The 17,343-nt window shown below is 37.1% G+C and overlaps 1 protein-coding gene across 1 annotated transcript in view; it reads right to left on the reverse strand.

Moving 5' to 3' along the window:
• The window catches only part of si (sucrase-isomaltase), a 60,209-nt gene that overhangs the window by 25,455 nt on the left and 17,411 nt on the right, over positions 1-17,343 (reverse strand). The window contains exons 17-27 of the mRNA XM_058080372.2: positions 16,373-16,489; positions 14,011-14,165; positions 13,248-13,332; positions 9,071-9,127; positions 6,991-7,115; positions 6,437-6,525; positions 5,745-5,794; positions 5,283-5,474; positions 1,881-2,030; positions 1,593-1,799; positions 854-1,008 (exon numbers count right to left, since the gene is read on the reverse strand). Coding sequence (XP_057936355.2) covers positions 854-1,008; positions 1,593-1,799; positions 1,881-2,030; positions 5,283-5,474; positions 5,745-5,794; positions 6,437-6,525; positions 6,991-7,115; positions 9,071-9,127; positions 13,248-13,332; positions 14,011-14,165; positions 16,373-16,489 — 1,382 coding nt within the window. The remainder of the gene's footprint in view (positions 1-853; positions 1,009-1,592; positions 1,800-1,880; positions 2,031-5,282; positions 5,475-5,744; positions 5,795-6,436; positions 6,526-6,990; positions 7,116-9,070; positions 9,128-13,247; positions 13,333-14,010; positions 14,166-16,372; positions 16,490-17,343) is intronic.

Below are 17,343 nucleotides of genomic sequence, written 5' to 3' on the forward strand. Positions count from 1 at the left end.
ATTTTTAAAAAGATAATAAAAATAATAATATTATATATTATTATATAATATATATAATATATTTTAAAATACATAATAACAATAAATACATAATAAAAATAATTATATATATATATTATATATATGTATAATATAATCTATTATATATATACGTATATATAATTTTTTTAAGACTATATATTGTTCTGTGATTGGATTGACAGCTTCAGTCCTCCCCATCACTCTGCCACCAGGCTTTTTCACCATTTTTAAAAAGATAATAAAAAATAATAATGTTATATATTATTATATAATATAGATAATATATTTTAAAATACACAATAACATAATAAATACATAATAAAAATAATTATATATATATTATATATTATATATATGTATAATATAATATATTATATATATACGTATATATAATTTTTTTAAGACTATATATTGTTCTGTGATTGGATTGACAGCTTCAGTCCTCCCCATCACTCTGCCACCAGGCTTTTTCACCATTTTTAAAAAGATAATAAAAAATAATAATGTTATATATTATTATATAATATAGATAATATATTTTAAAATACACAATAACATAATAAATACATAATAAAAATAATTATATATATATTATATATATGTATAATATAATATATTATATATATATATATATATATATATATATATATATATACACACATACACCTTTAGGCTATAGGTTGTAATTATCCAAACTATTCTTATAAATGTATATAATATCACTGTGACTCTGAATTCTGATCTATTGAGATTGTACAATTGTAGCATGTAACTGAATGAAGTGCCATGATCATTAAAAAAATAGGGACTCTTTTGAAACGCCTGCACTCACATCTTGGTTCCTGTGCTTTTCCGTATGACCTGGATGCCAAATGGATTGTTCTTGAAGAGGACCTTGTAAAGCCTTTTGTCCTCATTAGTCTCAGGGACAGGTGGGACAGACAATGGAACTGGAACCTCATAACGATCTGTGGCTGGGTCCCAGATCTGGACAGGAGGGCATATTAGGGTGTGAGCCAAAGTGTGGCAAGTAAGCAAGCATGCTGCAGCAGCACTCGTGGAAACAAAATGTTTCAGTAAAATATATACTATAAATGCTGTACTACTACTATATGACTACTTTTTTCACACGCTTTGAATTTAATGTAAATTTCACACAATGTGCACACCTGCAACGTATAGACAAGTGCAGCTTATATATTTGTAAAATGTTTTTTCTCTTTAAATTTGGTGTATGAAGCCTATATTCAGGTGTTCTTAATAGTCCTGAATTTACGGTACTGTGCTTAACAGCTAAACACAGGAAGTGAACAAACATTTAACAAAAAAATGGCAACAAAGAAAATACAAGTGTCAACATGTAGATAAAAGACATGGTGTGAATTAACTGTCTGTAATAGACATGGGGAGTGCCTAGGACTCGATAAGTGCTGCTGGTGCAAATGTAACCTTGTGATCTTCCTTAATGAAATGTGTAAAGCATGTCTGAACCAAATAAAATAAAAAAAACATATAAAAATAAAACCATACTGTAAATATTATTACATGTACACAGACAACAAAACGCACACCTTGAACTGTAGCATATTACTGCTGTGGTAGTTGATCTGAACATGGAGGTTGTCGATGTCAGGTGACTCAGGGCGACCACTGCTCCGGTATCGTTTGTTACGATTGATAACAAACGAAATTCCTGAGCTGGTTTCTTCAAATGTTCCAACAGAGTATCCGTAGTCTTTGGGATAGAAGCACCATGGAACACGTTCAATTGTGCTTTCCTGATTAGTAAAATAGAAAACAAAGCAGACATTTACAACAATAGACTTAGACCTTTGGGATATTTGCGTTTCCCCTCTCACCTTCCAGATGCAGCCTCTGGCTTTGCACTTTGCCTCATCTGCATGCTCCTCAGGGTGGCAGTCAAAGCGTTGGAGGTCTTCACTTACCACCTCCCAGCGCACCATGTATGTTTCCCCCAGGTTTAAAGACAGGTTCCGTAAGAACAAAACCTGTGTTTGAGTGGGAGTTACAAGTGAATGACTGATATTGTGATGGTGCACTCGGCACTCAATATTCCTAAGTATATACCAACCCCAAATAATGACCCTGATAATAAGACAACATTTTATCAAGGCTTGTTTTTTTGGGAGATGGAAATAATGTTTTTAATAACAATTAAAGAAAAAATGATATAGCTGTTTGATTACTGTTTCCTTGATCCATTGTCTTAACATTGTCATCATATGGTAAGTGTTCTGTTTTTAACTAACTTGCCTAGGCTGCATTCACACTTTTGGTTCGGTACTTTGGGGCGGAACAAGTTCAAGAACAAAAAAGGACACAGTGCAGTGCAATAAAAGAACATAATTGAACAGGTTTTGTGATTTGTTAAATCATGTAACAAGTGGTTATTGTTTTTTTTTTAATTTCTAATTAAACTGCACTGAGACAAAAGGTAGAATGGGAATGAAGTTCATTCTCCTGACAATGTCTCAGCTTTGCATAGACAGGCTTGCTTAAGCAAGACTATGCGCTGAACTCCGCTTGTGCTTTTCCAATTAAAACACAGATGTTCATTCCCCAAGCTGTTTCAACAGCTTCCACAAACTATGAGTCACAACAAATCTAGAGGGAGCTATTTGACTCTTGAAAGTTACAGTAACACCCTCATGCTTCTTGGGCTGCTGGGCAGACTTTTAAGAGAAATGTTTGATGGTAAACACACAAGTACAAAATTGAATTGGTGTGGTCTCGTACTGAGGCGTACTGCACATACCAGAAATGAGGGACAGGAAGTATAACATAATATGGAAACATACTGTATACAGTGAAGCCCAGTCTTTGCTACTGAGAATCATGGATAGTAATAGTGCCGAACACAAACAAAAGACTGGAGACCCTCTTTTGCTTTTAGTCTCCTGTTTCCTCCACCTTGCCTTCACAGTGAAAGACATAACAGATTAAGACAAGTGGAAAAGACAATAGCAGTGTGCCAGAATTGCTCAGTTCAGTTCAGCCATGAAGCTACAAGCTAGAACTATTAATGCTGCACTTTCTAAGAATAAAATAATATTGCAGACAATTCAAACTTAAATAACCCAGGGTTATTTAACCCATTTTTTCGGCCATATCTTGCTTTGTGTTGGCCCTTGGCATATTCATTCATTCATTTTCTACCGCTCATCCTCACGAGGGTCGCGGGGGTGCTGGAGCCTGTCACAGGGCACATATAGACAAACAACCATTCACACTCACATTCAATTTGGACAATTTGGAGTCGCCAATTAACCTAGCATGTTTTTGGAATGTGGGAGGAAACCGGAGTAGCTGTGAGGTCTGCGCGCTAACCACTTGACCGCCACCCTTGGCATATTCTAAAAATAAAATTAATTGGATTGGATTTAGCAAATTTAATGCACTGAATATATCAGTGGTGTGGCCAACATACTGCATCAGTTATTCTGTATAGTATATCTACAGTAAATATGAAATATTTATTTGTAGTTGAGACTTATCTTCCAGCAGTTTTTCACTTAAAAATACTTTTTTTGATTTTGGTTTTACAGTACCAAAAATTTAGAGTGGTGAACTTACATACCACATTGTGATTCTAGCATACCTTTGCACCCTGAGTAAATAAATATCAACACAACGAAAAAAAAAGCAGTAAAAACAACAACAACAACAAAAAAACTGTGGTCAATGTTGACTGTGAGTCTTGGACATTTTAACCTACCGAAGCAAGAATTGACCTTAAAAAATTGCAGTTTTGGTTTAAGAGCACTGGTGTCCTTCACGTCCAGGAAATAACTGAAAATGTGATAAATGCGTCATACACCGTGTAACCACAAAGACCTTGAACACAATTACCTACACAGGAACACTTTTCAGTGCGGGACGAGGGAGGATGGTGTTATCAAAAAATATCTTCAATATATTGGCTAACCGGATTTCTTTTTCCATTCATAGACTTGTGTCTTATAAGCTTTTAACACGAAACATGGACGCACATGGAAGGGTTGAGGCTCTTAGTAATTTTTTTCTGTCTCTTTTTCTATAAACACACTGCCATGGAAAATTGTTATCATTTCTCACACTTAGTCGTTAACCTTGAAAAGGACTGAAGTCATCCACCCAGCATCAGTCGTGCATCAGTGTGACTTGAGAAGTGAACACATAAAAGAAGCACTGGCCGCATTCAAAATCTTGCAACAATAAAATATTATAGTTGGGTTTATTTATTGTATTTGGGTGGTGTAAAACTGCAATGCTATATGCAGTAATCCCTCATTTATTGAAGTTAATCGGTTCCAGACCTGACCGTGGTAAGTGAATCACATATTTTCCTAGTTATTCTTGAACATAGAATATGGTTTTTAACATTATTAGACACGACATCTAGACACAAAATAACAGCCCTATCGTCACCTTTACATGCATATTACCCAACATTGTAGATATAACGTGAGAAAATAAGACATTTAAGACATAAATAAAACTTATACTTGTGTGGTGATTATGACCACAACAATACCACGTGTTATCATTGTGATCATTATTAAGTTATTAATGTTGTGCCTCAGTGGTCGAGTGGTTAGCGCTCAGACCTCACAGTTGGGTTCAATTCCAGCCACAGCCAGGGTTCAATTCCACCCTCGGCCATCTCTGTGTGGAGTTTGCATGTTATCCCCGTGCATGCGTGGGTTTTCTCCGGGTACTCCGGTTTCCTCCCACATTCCAAAAACATGCTAGGTTAATTGGCAACTCCAAATTGTCCATAGGTATGAATGTGAGTGTGAATGGTTGTTTGTCTATATGCGACCGAAGACAGCTGGGATAGGCTCCAGCACCCCCGTGACCCTCGTGACGAAAAGCGGTAAAAAATGAATGAATGAATGAATGTTGTGTCGAGAGATGATTTAAACCTGCAATAAAATCCTGTTGTTCCGTCAATCAGGTCTTCACCAAACATTACAATAACACTACTGACACCTAGCGACCACTGCAGTATGTTTCTTCTTAATGACTTGTATTTTTTTTTTTTAGAAATTTCAATGCTTAATTTAGGTATAAAAATAAATATGCTTAAATATGCATAATTTTGATAATGGACTGTATTCTACCACAAAACAGCATAAATGATAGATTTTTAACCACAAAATTCAAACTGCGATGTGACGAGGAACAACTGTACTCTAGTAGTAGAATAAGCATTGAGGATACAAGATGGATGAAAAAGGATGATTATGAATATACCGTACCTCCTTGGCTGCATCATACTGTATGCTGGCACTCGGAACCATGCTGGTAGTGTTTACATGTGATCCGGAGTCCACATGTGTCACAGAGACAGACTTAGGCGAGTGAAGTACCCCAAGCACTGTTATGTCCTCAAACTTTAGGTCGTTTGGATCCTTGTAGCCAGCGTGAGTCACCTGCATGGTCAGTACTCCCTGTGAAGTGAAGGACACATATTTATATACTTGATACACGGTAAATCCCTGTTTTTTATCCATCAATTTTCCAATCGTCATTCATCAATCTTTAGCAAGCCAGATATATACATATGTTAACTGATCAAAGCTTGAAAGGATCAGGATTTATTAGTCCTGACCCAATGTCTTTGCCAGAAAAGTCTTGGCTGGTTTGAAATTTGAACTTGAACCCAGATCAGACACAAAGAAAGAGCTGGACTTTTTTAAAGGTGTGCAAGGCAGGCTTACGTAGATAACAGTGAATTTGTAGTGGATGTAGGTGCCGCTTTTAACAGTCTCTGTGAAAAAAAAGAGAACAGATGTTGGGATTTGTCACAACAATTTGACACAGCCGGTGTACTGTCACACTGAGTGACTGACCTTCACTTGTTCATCTGTGTGAGCCAAATGTTTAAACAGTTATGGCAAAAGATCAGCTATCGGTTATGAGCATTTTGAGTTCATAAATCATTCATAGAAAAGCTGTACAGTACAATAATGAGCAAAGTAATGAAGTGTTATTATTCATTCATTCATTCATTCATTTTCTACTGCTTTTTCGCGGGGGATGCTGGAGCCTATCCCAGCTGTCTTCGGGCGAGAGGCGGGTTACACTCTGGACTGGTCGCCAGCCAATCACAGCCACATATAGACAAACAACCATTCACACTCACATTCATACCTATGGACAATTTGGAGTCGCCAATTAACCTAGCATGTTTTTGGAATGTGGGAGGAAACCGGAATACCCGGAGAAAACCCACGCATGCACGGGTGGAATTGAACCTTGGTCTCCTAGCTGTGAGGTCTGCGCGCTAACCACAAAAAGGTTTAATGTTTTAACATATACAAAATGTGTCAGGTTTAAAGTGAATGCCTGCACAACAGTATTGCAATCGAACATGTAGTATTAATACAACATTTTGAAAACATAACAATACCTCGGGAATCTCCATCGTCCCAAAACAGCTCCCCTGCAGCCTCGCCATTATCATCAAGAGTAACAATCAAACCCATGGGTTTTCGCCGACTAAGGATAAAAACAAATAGAGTCACCTTTTAGATATATTATATGGATTCACGTACTGGGACTTCTTGGGCATCTTTAGTACGAAAATGGAAGAAGTAGTGTAATCCCCTTTCAAGGACGCCCTCCAAAAGAGCTAATGCCTTTAGAATTTCCGTCAAAACCTAGGGTCCTCCCGTGGAGGAGTTTCTCGTGGAACTGCTCTGGGGATATGGACCAGGCTTTCCCAAAAGCATCCGGCTCTTCATCTACAACCAACAGGCTGTCTGTAAGGTTTAGGAATTCTTCACCCAAGGATGACATCCTAAATCAAGGTCAGCAGTTCTTCTTCCTTGATGTAAACAAATGCAGCAAAGGTTTTCTCCTCTTGAGGAGGGATTCCCATAATCTTTGAGACTGACCAAAATACTGAAAATGTTTGGCTTTAGCCTCTTTTATCTCCTACCCAAGTTGAGTCTATGTGTGTACCTGTATGTGGTGGTGACATCAGGCATCTGCGTGGGAAGAACGGCACCGCCTCTGATGTGTAAACCAATCTTGTCGTCTGGTAAATGCAGCTGAGTATGTTGTCTGCGGTCTGACAGTGGTTTCATCTGGTTGGTTAGACAAGATCACATTTTAACTCATAATTTGGAGAATGTGATGCTTACGGCAAGGATGGGCTATGAACAATAAAGGGTGGGCCAAAAGTAGGGTTACAGTTACTTCATTATCTGTTTTGCGTTTTAGATCCATCCATTTTTGATGCCTTTTATCTATACCTATTATGCTTTTCCCACTTTTCTGTTAGCACCGGGTTTATTTTGTGTACACTGTTGTCTGTGTAGCATAATAGAGTGTGAATACAGGGGGGGTTCTCACCTGTAAGTATGTAAATTACACGCTCACTGATGTCTGGAACAGGGTAGTCCTGCAAAAACCGTATAATGACAACATTTCTACTACCAATGTTGTGCCAAGATTGTCTGCACTTAGTAAACCCTGACAAAGTGTTTCCGACAATGAGTGCTCATCTTCAGTGGGGCCAGATGGACACAGCATGTGAGTCAAACTCAAAGTGTGAGTGGAGGAAATACATCTGGAATAGGTGAAGATTCTGGAAGATCTAGAAACTTTCTGTGCGGGTTATTGTGTGTAGCTGCTCTATAGGAGTCTACATCTCAGTATAAAGGACTGAAAATGAGCATAATAGGTCCCCTTTAACTGTAACCCTACTTTTGGCTCCATTGTATATGTGCTATGTAGACATTGCTCTTTCTACAAACCTATAAACTTGACGCTTTAAGAAATGGTCTTTGAGTTTGCTCAAATCCTAGCTTTCTTCAAGTAAAAAAAAGAAGAATACTCCACAGTTCCAATCACTCTTTCACTGATGCATAAGCACACTTAATTTCTGACCTCCAGAAGATTGAGCTCTTCCAACAACCAAAATCAATTTCAAATGTTCTCCTCTGAATCTCATCTGGTTTGCCTTCTTATTTTGTGTCGTGTTATCCTCTGATGTGGTTCTGTTCCCAATGTTTCCCAATGTTTCCAACAAGGTGTGTCTATAGAAAAAGCCTTCTCTCATTGACTGCCTTAAGAAGGTTTTCTGTGTTCTTATCATAACCTTCTATTTCCCTTGTTTTTCTCCTCAATGGTCCTGCTTTATTTTTAATTGGAATAATTCTGGCTTCTCCATTCCCCTCATCATGCCATTTTCTGTTTATCGTATCCTTCTTGTACCAGATCTGTACACCGCTACCTTCCGCCCGCTCACCTCATTCTTTTACCTAGATAATCACTAGAGACCAACAAGAACAAGAGCCCAGAAACCAGAATCTAATCGTTCATCTGATCAACAACCGCTTCTCATCGCCACTGTGACGTCCAAATAGGATCCCAAAGGGACTCAACAGCTCTTTTATCTCTCTGTGAGCGAGATGGTCTTTCCGCTGTTGCGGGTGCCCCTGCTTTCACCCTATCTTTGTCTCCAGTCTTGTTCAGTCTTATCTCTCTTGTCTCCGAGTCCCTGACAAAGAACTTCAGGCAAAGACTTTCATGTGATACTGTGTTCTATGTGTGTGCTAATGCCTCTAATACTGATAAGCCTCCACTGCAATCATTCTCTTGAGCACTACATTTACCATTTGAGTGGCTGCACCTGTACAATTGATGCATTCAGGCACAATAAATTAATCCAGCAATGATGCAGCCGCGAGGAGCTCGGTTTAGCCTATTAATGATCCCTCTCCCCTGTTGAAGCAGCTTATGATGTTTACTTTTCAGTAAGACTGTGTCAAGGAGATGCTAGCTTGACTCCGCCGACATTCATAAAGGACTTGATTCTGTTTTGGATTACATACCAGATGATCAAATGTATTAGGATTCTTAATTCATGGATGTAGTTCTACCAATTTACTAGAGACAAAAATATTATATGAATTTACATGTGTGTATATCTATACCTTTTGATTAATTGCACACTTCAAACAACAGTTTGGCAATTAATCCATGAAAAAAAATTAGTCTGGAATAATCAGTGGAAAAGTGACAATGAAAATCTTACCGTCTCGTAGTCATACCACAAAGCATCCGGGATATATGCCCTCAACATAGACACACCCTGTAGTTAAAAAAAAAAAGTTTGTTATTCAAATTTCAAAAACACATATTCAAATATTCAAAAAAAATATATAAAAAAAATCTTGGGATAAATATGCATCAAAAGTCATACAACAGTAATAATATTTGCATGTGTTTGCCAGTTATAAATATTATTTCAATTTTATTGAAATTTTTATTATTATTTATATTATTATTTCATCGTGGCAACAATGTGAGGCAGCAAGTTTAACTGATCTTAATGGAAAAAAAACAAAGTCAAGTAACTGATTTGACTTTGAGGCAGCTCATTCTTAACTTTTTTTTTAAACTAATAATAGGCCTTATTCAACCACATAACAGTATGATTTATTAATTAATATGTTTTTCAAAAACAATTATAAAGGTGAAGCCAAAAAATTTTAACTGTAAAGCGGAGAGGGACGACCGTATTTAAGTCCATAGCAGTATGATGCAAACTACGATGGGAAAGACCATATCAAGTGACAACTGGTGACAGCTTTTTGATGTCTTAAGGTGGTGGGCAGACAAGAGCAATCAATAGAAGAGCACAAGCCCTTTGATAGCGTTGTCAGATCCCTGCTCTTTGTGACAGGGAGGAAGAGAGTACATAAAGACAGGGACAGCATTGAATGAAGGAGCCACAAGTCCATCTCAAAGAAAAATATTAAATGCAATATGTCAGCAGTGAAGACCCAACCTGCCCATCAAATGCACTTCACTTTTTTTCTTTCTTTTGTGGTACGCTATATTTTGTAATCTGTTAAAAACCATGTTAAAAACAGGGTGGAAGGGTTATAGTCTGTTAACTATCTAATCATTTCATCTTCTCAATCCACAGGAATAAATGAATCACATCACATGATGTTTACACTCGCAAAAGCCTTAATATGCGTCACATATGAAATCAATGAGTGCAAAGGCATCAAGCACTCTCTGATGAATGTATTGGGATGGGTACCATTGTTGTACGATATCTGGTATCTGGGTATAGACATTTTTATAGTTTGTTTTGGTTTGGTATAAAATAAAATAAAATAAAATAAAATAAAATAAAATAAAATAAAATAAAATAAAATAAAATAAAATAAAATAAAATAAAATAAAATAAAATAAAGACTGCTAATAATAATATGTGTCCATGCATCATGTCACGTGTTAAAGGGACATATGAATGCTGTTTTGGTACTGAAACATAGTGCCTTTTGACTTCACATGAATTGGTGCTTGGTATTACTGACAAATTCGGTCTGTGCCTATAAAAGTACTGTTTTCGGCACCCATACCTACAATTGGGGGAAAATAGCAAGGCTTCATGTGGTTGCTCGGATTACTAAGGCATGACACCCCACTCCACACTTACACAATCAAAGAAAGCTCTTTAAGCTATAGTATAAGGTAGACCATGGTTTAATGCCCATGTAGGCTATAGTACAATCAGACAGGAGAGGTGAGAAAGACAGTCCAGACAGTGAGATCCCAAGTAAAGTGGAAAAAGGATCACAAGAAAGAATTGACAGCAGCTGATTAGAATAATCAAAATGAGAAATGAAGCCAAAATTTTATGAAAGTATGAACGAAAAACAAAAATGAGAAATCAGCAGAATAAGGCTCTCGATGGTGACCGGAGGGGATGATGGTGAGAGATCAAGGTCTGCATGTCTACTGATCTGAATGGTAGAGCTCCAGCTTCATTAGAATAAAGGGTCGGCAGATGGATGTAGTGACGAATATAGAAATATGAGACATTCAAGCAAAAATTGTTCATAAGGTAAGAAGATGAAGGGTTAAAACGAAAGAACATTTGGTCTTTTGATGACTTCATCACCAGCATCCTACCCTATCCGGATCTTATTATGAACTTGTGCATTTGCATTCCCCCCATGTAATAACAGTTTAGTAGGTGAGTCACTCTGACAGGGGTATAATACACTGGCTGATTACAATGACGCTCTGCAGATAGTGAATGGAGAAGATGGTCTGTCACTGTACATTATGTAGTCACTGCCTATTACTCCTTTACCAGTTGAAGCTACTGAGTGGCTGTGACGGGTGCAGCTGCTTTGCTGGGCTGCTTGGTGAGATGTAAAGACGATAGACACAGGAACTGCTTAGCAGGGGAAGCTTTTGCCGTAAATGCAAGAATATGGCTTTTTTTTTTTTTTTTAGCTATTACCTCTTACCACTAAGCATTGTGGTACATGTGCGGTATTTGTTACACAATGGGACCCACTGACATGCCATATACGTATAACTAACGTAACCAAAAAAGCATAAGAAATAGATATCATCCGAGTGGAACCATGAACCATTCTAATTTGGATACAAATTATATACAGGGTTTTCAAATTGTGAATTGGGCCTCCCTTGGGAGTGCCTAGAGACTCCAAGAGAGGAACAGAAGCTTAAAAAAATGAAACCTGCAAAGCCTATTTAAGTTATGTCAAAAACTAAATACATTGATTTTGAGTAAAGTATGGGATGAGTAAAAATATATGAAAATATGATCCAGTTTTTTGGAGAGTATGGAAAGCCGAAGCTGTTTTATGTTCTCCAGGGGAAGACTCACTGTGCCATGCTCACTGTGCCAATGATATACGGCATACAGCAAAACCAGACTGATCCTGGGATTACATAAAAAATGTAAATGCACAAGGAAGGGAAAACTCCCATTTACATCTAGATCATCTTTACATTTACGTCTAGAACATTAGATTTCCATTCCATTCCATTCGGACTCTGAGCTCCTCCAGGATGACCAAGCTCCTAACCCTATCTCTTGCATGAGATGCTATAATGATTCCCATTCTTTTGCATGCCTCATGGAATTTCTTCCGTAGTGCTCAGGAAGAGAACTGGCAACTGTCCAGGAACCAGTCATCAACTTGACATTTTGTTCTGCACTCCACAGTATGTCTCAAACCTTGGCCATGTCCTTATGGACTGATTTCACTGTGATAATGTCGGAGTTGATCAGTGCATCTGTTGCATCTGTGACCTTTTCAAAGTTCCCTAGAAAATACGTTGCCCTTTGCTTTTTCAAACATTTATTTTGATTCAACAGGTGGTTACACATGGGTTCCATTCCTAGTCGAGTTGTGGTGTAAATTGGATGTTATACCAAATTAAACTGAAATTAACTCCCAAGTCAATCACACTAAAAACTCTAAAACACTCTAAAAATGTCTCTTGGGTACTAGGCCTACGATGATTAGAAATAATTTAATAGCACAATGAATTAAAATTAACTTGTTAATTTGGTCATTTACCAGTCTCAATATATTGCTATTTGTATGCTTGTCCGTTTTCCTCGTCTCTCAACTTCCAAACAGGCAGGAAGAGAGTGCATTTTTTTCAGCACCTTAAAGCATTCATTGTGTCTGTATTTTTACATACATTTTTAATATTGCTTGAGTGTACATTTCATAATAGTAATGCTAAAATCTTGTCTTGTTCTTGTAGACCCAATATCAGGTATCGTCTCATCTCGTGACACCTCTTGGAACCACACAAAACACCGTACCCTGAGGATCACCTGCATTGGTTTTAGGACAAACATGTCATGGCCGCTACTTCCATAAATCCCTATAAGCTCCACCTTCAAGTATTCTCAACTTTTACACTCTGAAGTAACTTCATTCGCACTTTGGATCTAATTTATTTTCCACTATTCCGTAATTCACAAGGGGCCATGCTAAATTGCTTAATCAGGGCACTTTGACATGACCGAAATTGTTACATCGTCCCGCACAGACATGCATGTGCAGACACACACATTTACAGGAAACTTAGCCCTTACACACACAGACACACACTTCCATCTACGCTCCTAATCTGCTTGTAATGAGGTCAGTGCTCTCATTATAGCTGAGAGAAAAGAGGCTGGGTATGAAAGTGGAGGAACGAGGGGTGAGAAAAGGAGAGGGCAACAAAGAAAGCCCCATGTCATGTTTTCCCTGTGGAGGTCAGAGGATGTACTATGTGTGTGTCAGATAACTGATCATCCCATCTGCGTATCACATATTGCATGTAACAAATCAAGTAGTACATTTGGATCTCAAAAAGGGTGGAATGTAGCACTTAATGGTGTGTTTGGGAATAGTTTGTGTGTGCCAACTGACCGGGTCGAGTACAGGCGTGATCATTAGGTATTTCCCCCACAGAAACTGACGGTCAACATCCCAGGTGGCTTTGTCGGAATGGAACCTTAGGAGAGACAGTGAATTACATAAGCTTAAAAAAGTATAAAATAAAAATAATAATTAAAAAATAATAATATAATATAATAATAGGGCGGCACGGCGATCGTGTGGTTAGCGCGCAGACCTCACAGCTAGGAGACCAGGGTTCAATTCCACCCTCGGCCATCTCTGTGTGGAGTTTGCATGTTCCCCCTGTGCATGCCTGGGTTTTCCAACTTCCTCCCACATCCACATTCCAAAAACATGCTAGGTTAATTGGCGACTCCAAATTGTCCATAGGTATGAATGTGAGTGTGAATGGTTGTTTGTCTATATGTGCCCTGTGATTGGTTGGCCACCAGTCCAGGGTGTACCAGCACACCCGCGACCCTCATGAGGAAAAGCGGTAGAAAATGAATGAATTAATAATATAATAATAAATAATACAATAATAAATAATACAATATAATAATAAATAATACAATATAATAAAAACTAATACAATGTGACCACTCCTAAACACAATACTGGCATTGATATATACGTACAGTTATATTATTATTATTATGTAAAACAAAAAAGTAAAACTAAAAAAACAGTCTGATGAATGAAAAAGGTATTTCCCTTGAATACCTTAAAAAAAAACATGGCACTTGTGTCTCGAGATTTTGGCAGTATACTCACAATATTCAGAAAGACTTACTCATGCATCAGGGGACGCACAACGGTCTCCCCTGTGGTGCTGGCTTTGAAGAAGAGTGTGTAGAGGTATGGCAGCAGTGTGTAACGAATCCTCAGGTAGTGTTTGGAGCTCTCCACCAGGGTTGAGCCTGCGCCATATGCAGCTGGATCCTGAGGCTGCAGACAACATCGATTACAGGGATTGAGTTGATGAGCAAAAGCCTGACACTTCTGTTTTTTTGGGGGTGTTTCTTTGAAAGCAAATGCAAGTCCATGGAAGGTGTATTTTGGAATAATGTAGGGTTTAAAACTGGGATATAGTGGCTTAGTGGTATGATAATCACACATTAGAATTTGTGCTGTTTTGGCACATTTTACCATCAATGAGCTTAATGTGGCTATCGACACTGAAAATGGAACTAAATGTATTAAAATAGTCACTTCTTGTGGTTATGTTGTGTTGTCTGTCTGTCGTTCTTTTCTCAGCTAATCCACTTTTGCTACCTCTGATCGCAAGTGTGTATGAGTGTGTGTATGTTGGTTTACCGAGCCGGAGTTTGAGAACCAAGATTTGCTTTAAGCAACGCTCACATGCTGTATTAGGTGTCTCATTTTGTTGAAATAGTTTTTCAAATTCACCATGTTCATCTCCCTATCCTACAGCAAATATTGTAAAACCCTTTTTCTGGTGCACACACACACACATACACACACACACACACAGATTCCATTTATAACCATTCTATCTTTGTAACGCTGATGAGCATGGAAATGCCACATGTCTACTGCCGGAGCCTTCATTTTCATGCTGTTCAACACTAAGGGTCTGATTTTTCTCCCCAGTCATTTGTTCTCATCTGGAATAATCAGTGTTTGATGTCAATAAAAACAACGCTCTTGGCTCATTGGGTCGTTTTCCCATGACTCTGTGGCATTAAACATTGTTCCGTTTGTGAAATTCAAGTCATAATCAAGCTTATTCATAATTATTTACCACTTCATCTTAAATTTGGGGTCACCATTGCATACTTTGTGACTGTCTATACCAGGGGTGGGCAAACTTTTTGACTCGCGGGCCGCATTGATATGACAAAATTTACAGAGGGGACAGACTATATATTTTACACGTAACAGTCCACCTGGTATTATTGTATCTGTAAAATTGTCATGCAATCTGCTATTATTATTTATTATTTTATATTTATATTTAAATATTTTTAAAATAATAAAATATTATAATAATTACAATAAAATTAAAATAATAATTATTATATTATTATTATGTAAAATTTGCAAATATAACAATAATATTATATATAATTAATATAATAATTAGCATTAATATAATAATCACAATAGTTCTAATAATTATTATAATAATCTAATAATAATAATAATAATAATAATAATAATAATTATTATTATTATTATTATTATTATTATTATTATTATTATTATTATTATTATTATTATTATTATTATTATTATTATTATTATTATTATTATTATTATTATTATTATTATGTGCTTGTGTCTTTTTTTTCAGGAGCACTTTGTAAACAACAAACCATGTCAAAAAACGAAATTGATAAAACCATCAAAAGGTTGGCTCAGGCCATGATGCCAGGTTGTATGTTGAGTTTAAATGAAATACTTTGGAAAGATTGGGCGGGCCGTATTCAAACACTTGGCGGGCCGGATGTGGCCCCCGGGCCGTAGTTTGCCCACCCATGGTCTATACCCTTCTTCAGGAAAAAAATGGTAAAGGCTCTGTCTTGATAATGCTGTTTAACGATTCTGTCTACCTCTATCTAAATACAGTATTTAGACAGTGTTATATGGCAGCATATTCAAAGTCTTCCACCACAGACATTAGATAGAACACCATGAGTAAATACATCTGAGAAACATCTGTATGAGTACAAGTATGAGTAATGAAGGAAACGTCTGAAAACATCTATCTATCCATCAACATCCAGTTTGCATCTTATAAAAACCCAAACTTCGCCATCACAAAAACTGTAACTCATGGATTAAATTATATTTAGATTACTATTATCTTGGAATACTATTATTGTGTAGCGTTATCACGCTTAAAGATAGTATTGTTAATATTACTTAAAACACTGCCAGTACAGTTAATAAAGATTTTATCGTGGCAACAGTTTGACCTTGGAACTGAATAATTCAATTTCCATGGGAAAAATGGTTTTCACCTTTTGACCAAAGTTTCATTATACTTTTTTTTTTCCTGAGATTGATGAGCGATTGCTTTTAAGCCGCAGCAGTACAATGGTCAATCAATGACCAGCTCGCCTCTATATTTCATTATCTTCCACACCATTGCATTGAAGCTATATAGCACATATTGAATTGACACGTACCCGGTAGCCCTGAGCATTGTGGTTACGGCTGAAGGGATAGAAAGCCCCGACTTGCATCCATCGACGACATAACTCTTCACTGCAGTCATCAAAAAATCCACAGATGTCAGCTCCAATCTGAAGCATATAAAGGGACAAAAACTTGACATTACTGACAACAGATTATGTGTATTGTAGTATTAAAGCTGTGTAAAACTGTCTCAAAAAAAGTGTGAAAATAGGATAGTTATGTCTTAAACAGTCTACATGTTTGTGGTTTGATGTCAGCTCAGGTATTGACAGACAGTAGATCTTTATTTACTGTGATCTTTATTTACAATGATTGTACAATGTAAGTCTTTCAGTCAAAGGCCATTCCTTAGAGACTTCTTGCTTTCAATTGTTTACTCTTGGTCACATTTTGCAACAAACTCAGTGGGAGGGAATCGATCTAAATTCCAGTTCTCTCCCTTACTTTTTCTCTTTGTCTGTTTATAGTCGCATCACGAACCATGTATGTATGTGTGCGTGTGTGTGTGTGTCAAAGGTGAGAACCGGTGTTCTTTCTGCCTATTCATGGATCTCATACAAGCACACTTGTATGTCTGAACACTTGCGAAACTAAAATGAAACATGCATCAAATCATTTTTATTGCCTCTGGCTCAGCCTCTGTGATGTGTAAACATAACTTCTTGTTATGTCCATTACTCTGCTGGCAGGGTTCACAGTTAGTTGTACTTGGGTTGTACTTCAATTATAGCTACATGTTGGTTTTTTTTTCTTATCAAGAGGCAAATGGTAATGGTAGTGGTTTAATTTTATTTGAACATGCATCAGGTTACAATGGAATGCATCACATAATCAATTCACAGTTGCACATGTCCAAAAGGAGTAGGAAGAAGCAAAGCTTATTAAATCCTACCCCTCCATCTCTTACTTTTAAATCTGTTACTGTTATATTTGTTCACTTCCTGCCTTCCTGGTATGATTT

Source organism: Doryrhamphus excisus, linkage group LG8 (genome assembly GCF_037039965.1).
Source record: "Doryrhamphus excisus strain RoL-2023G ecotype Guam linkage group LG8, RoL_Dexc_Guam_v1.1, whole genome shotgun sequence".
In the NCBI taxonomy this organism is placed as follows: Eukaryota; Metazoa; Chordata; class Actinopteri; order Syngnathiformes; family Syngnathidae; genus Doryrhamphus; species Doryrhamphus excisus.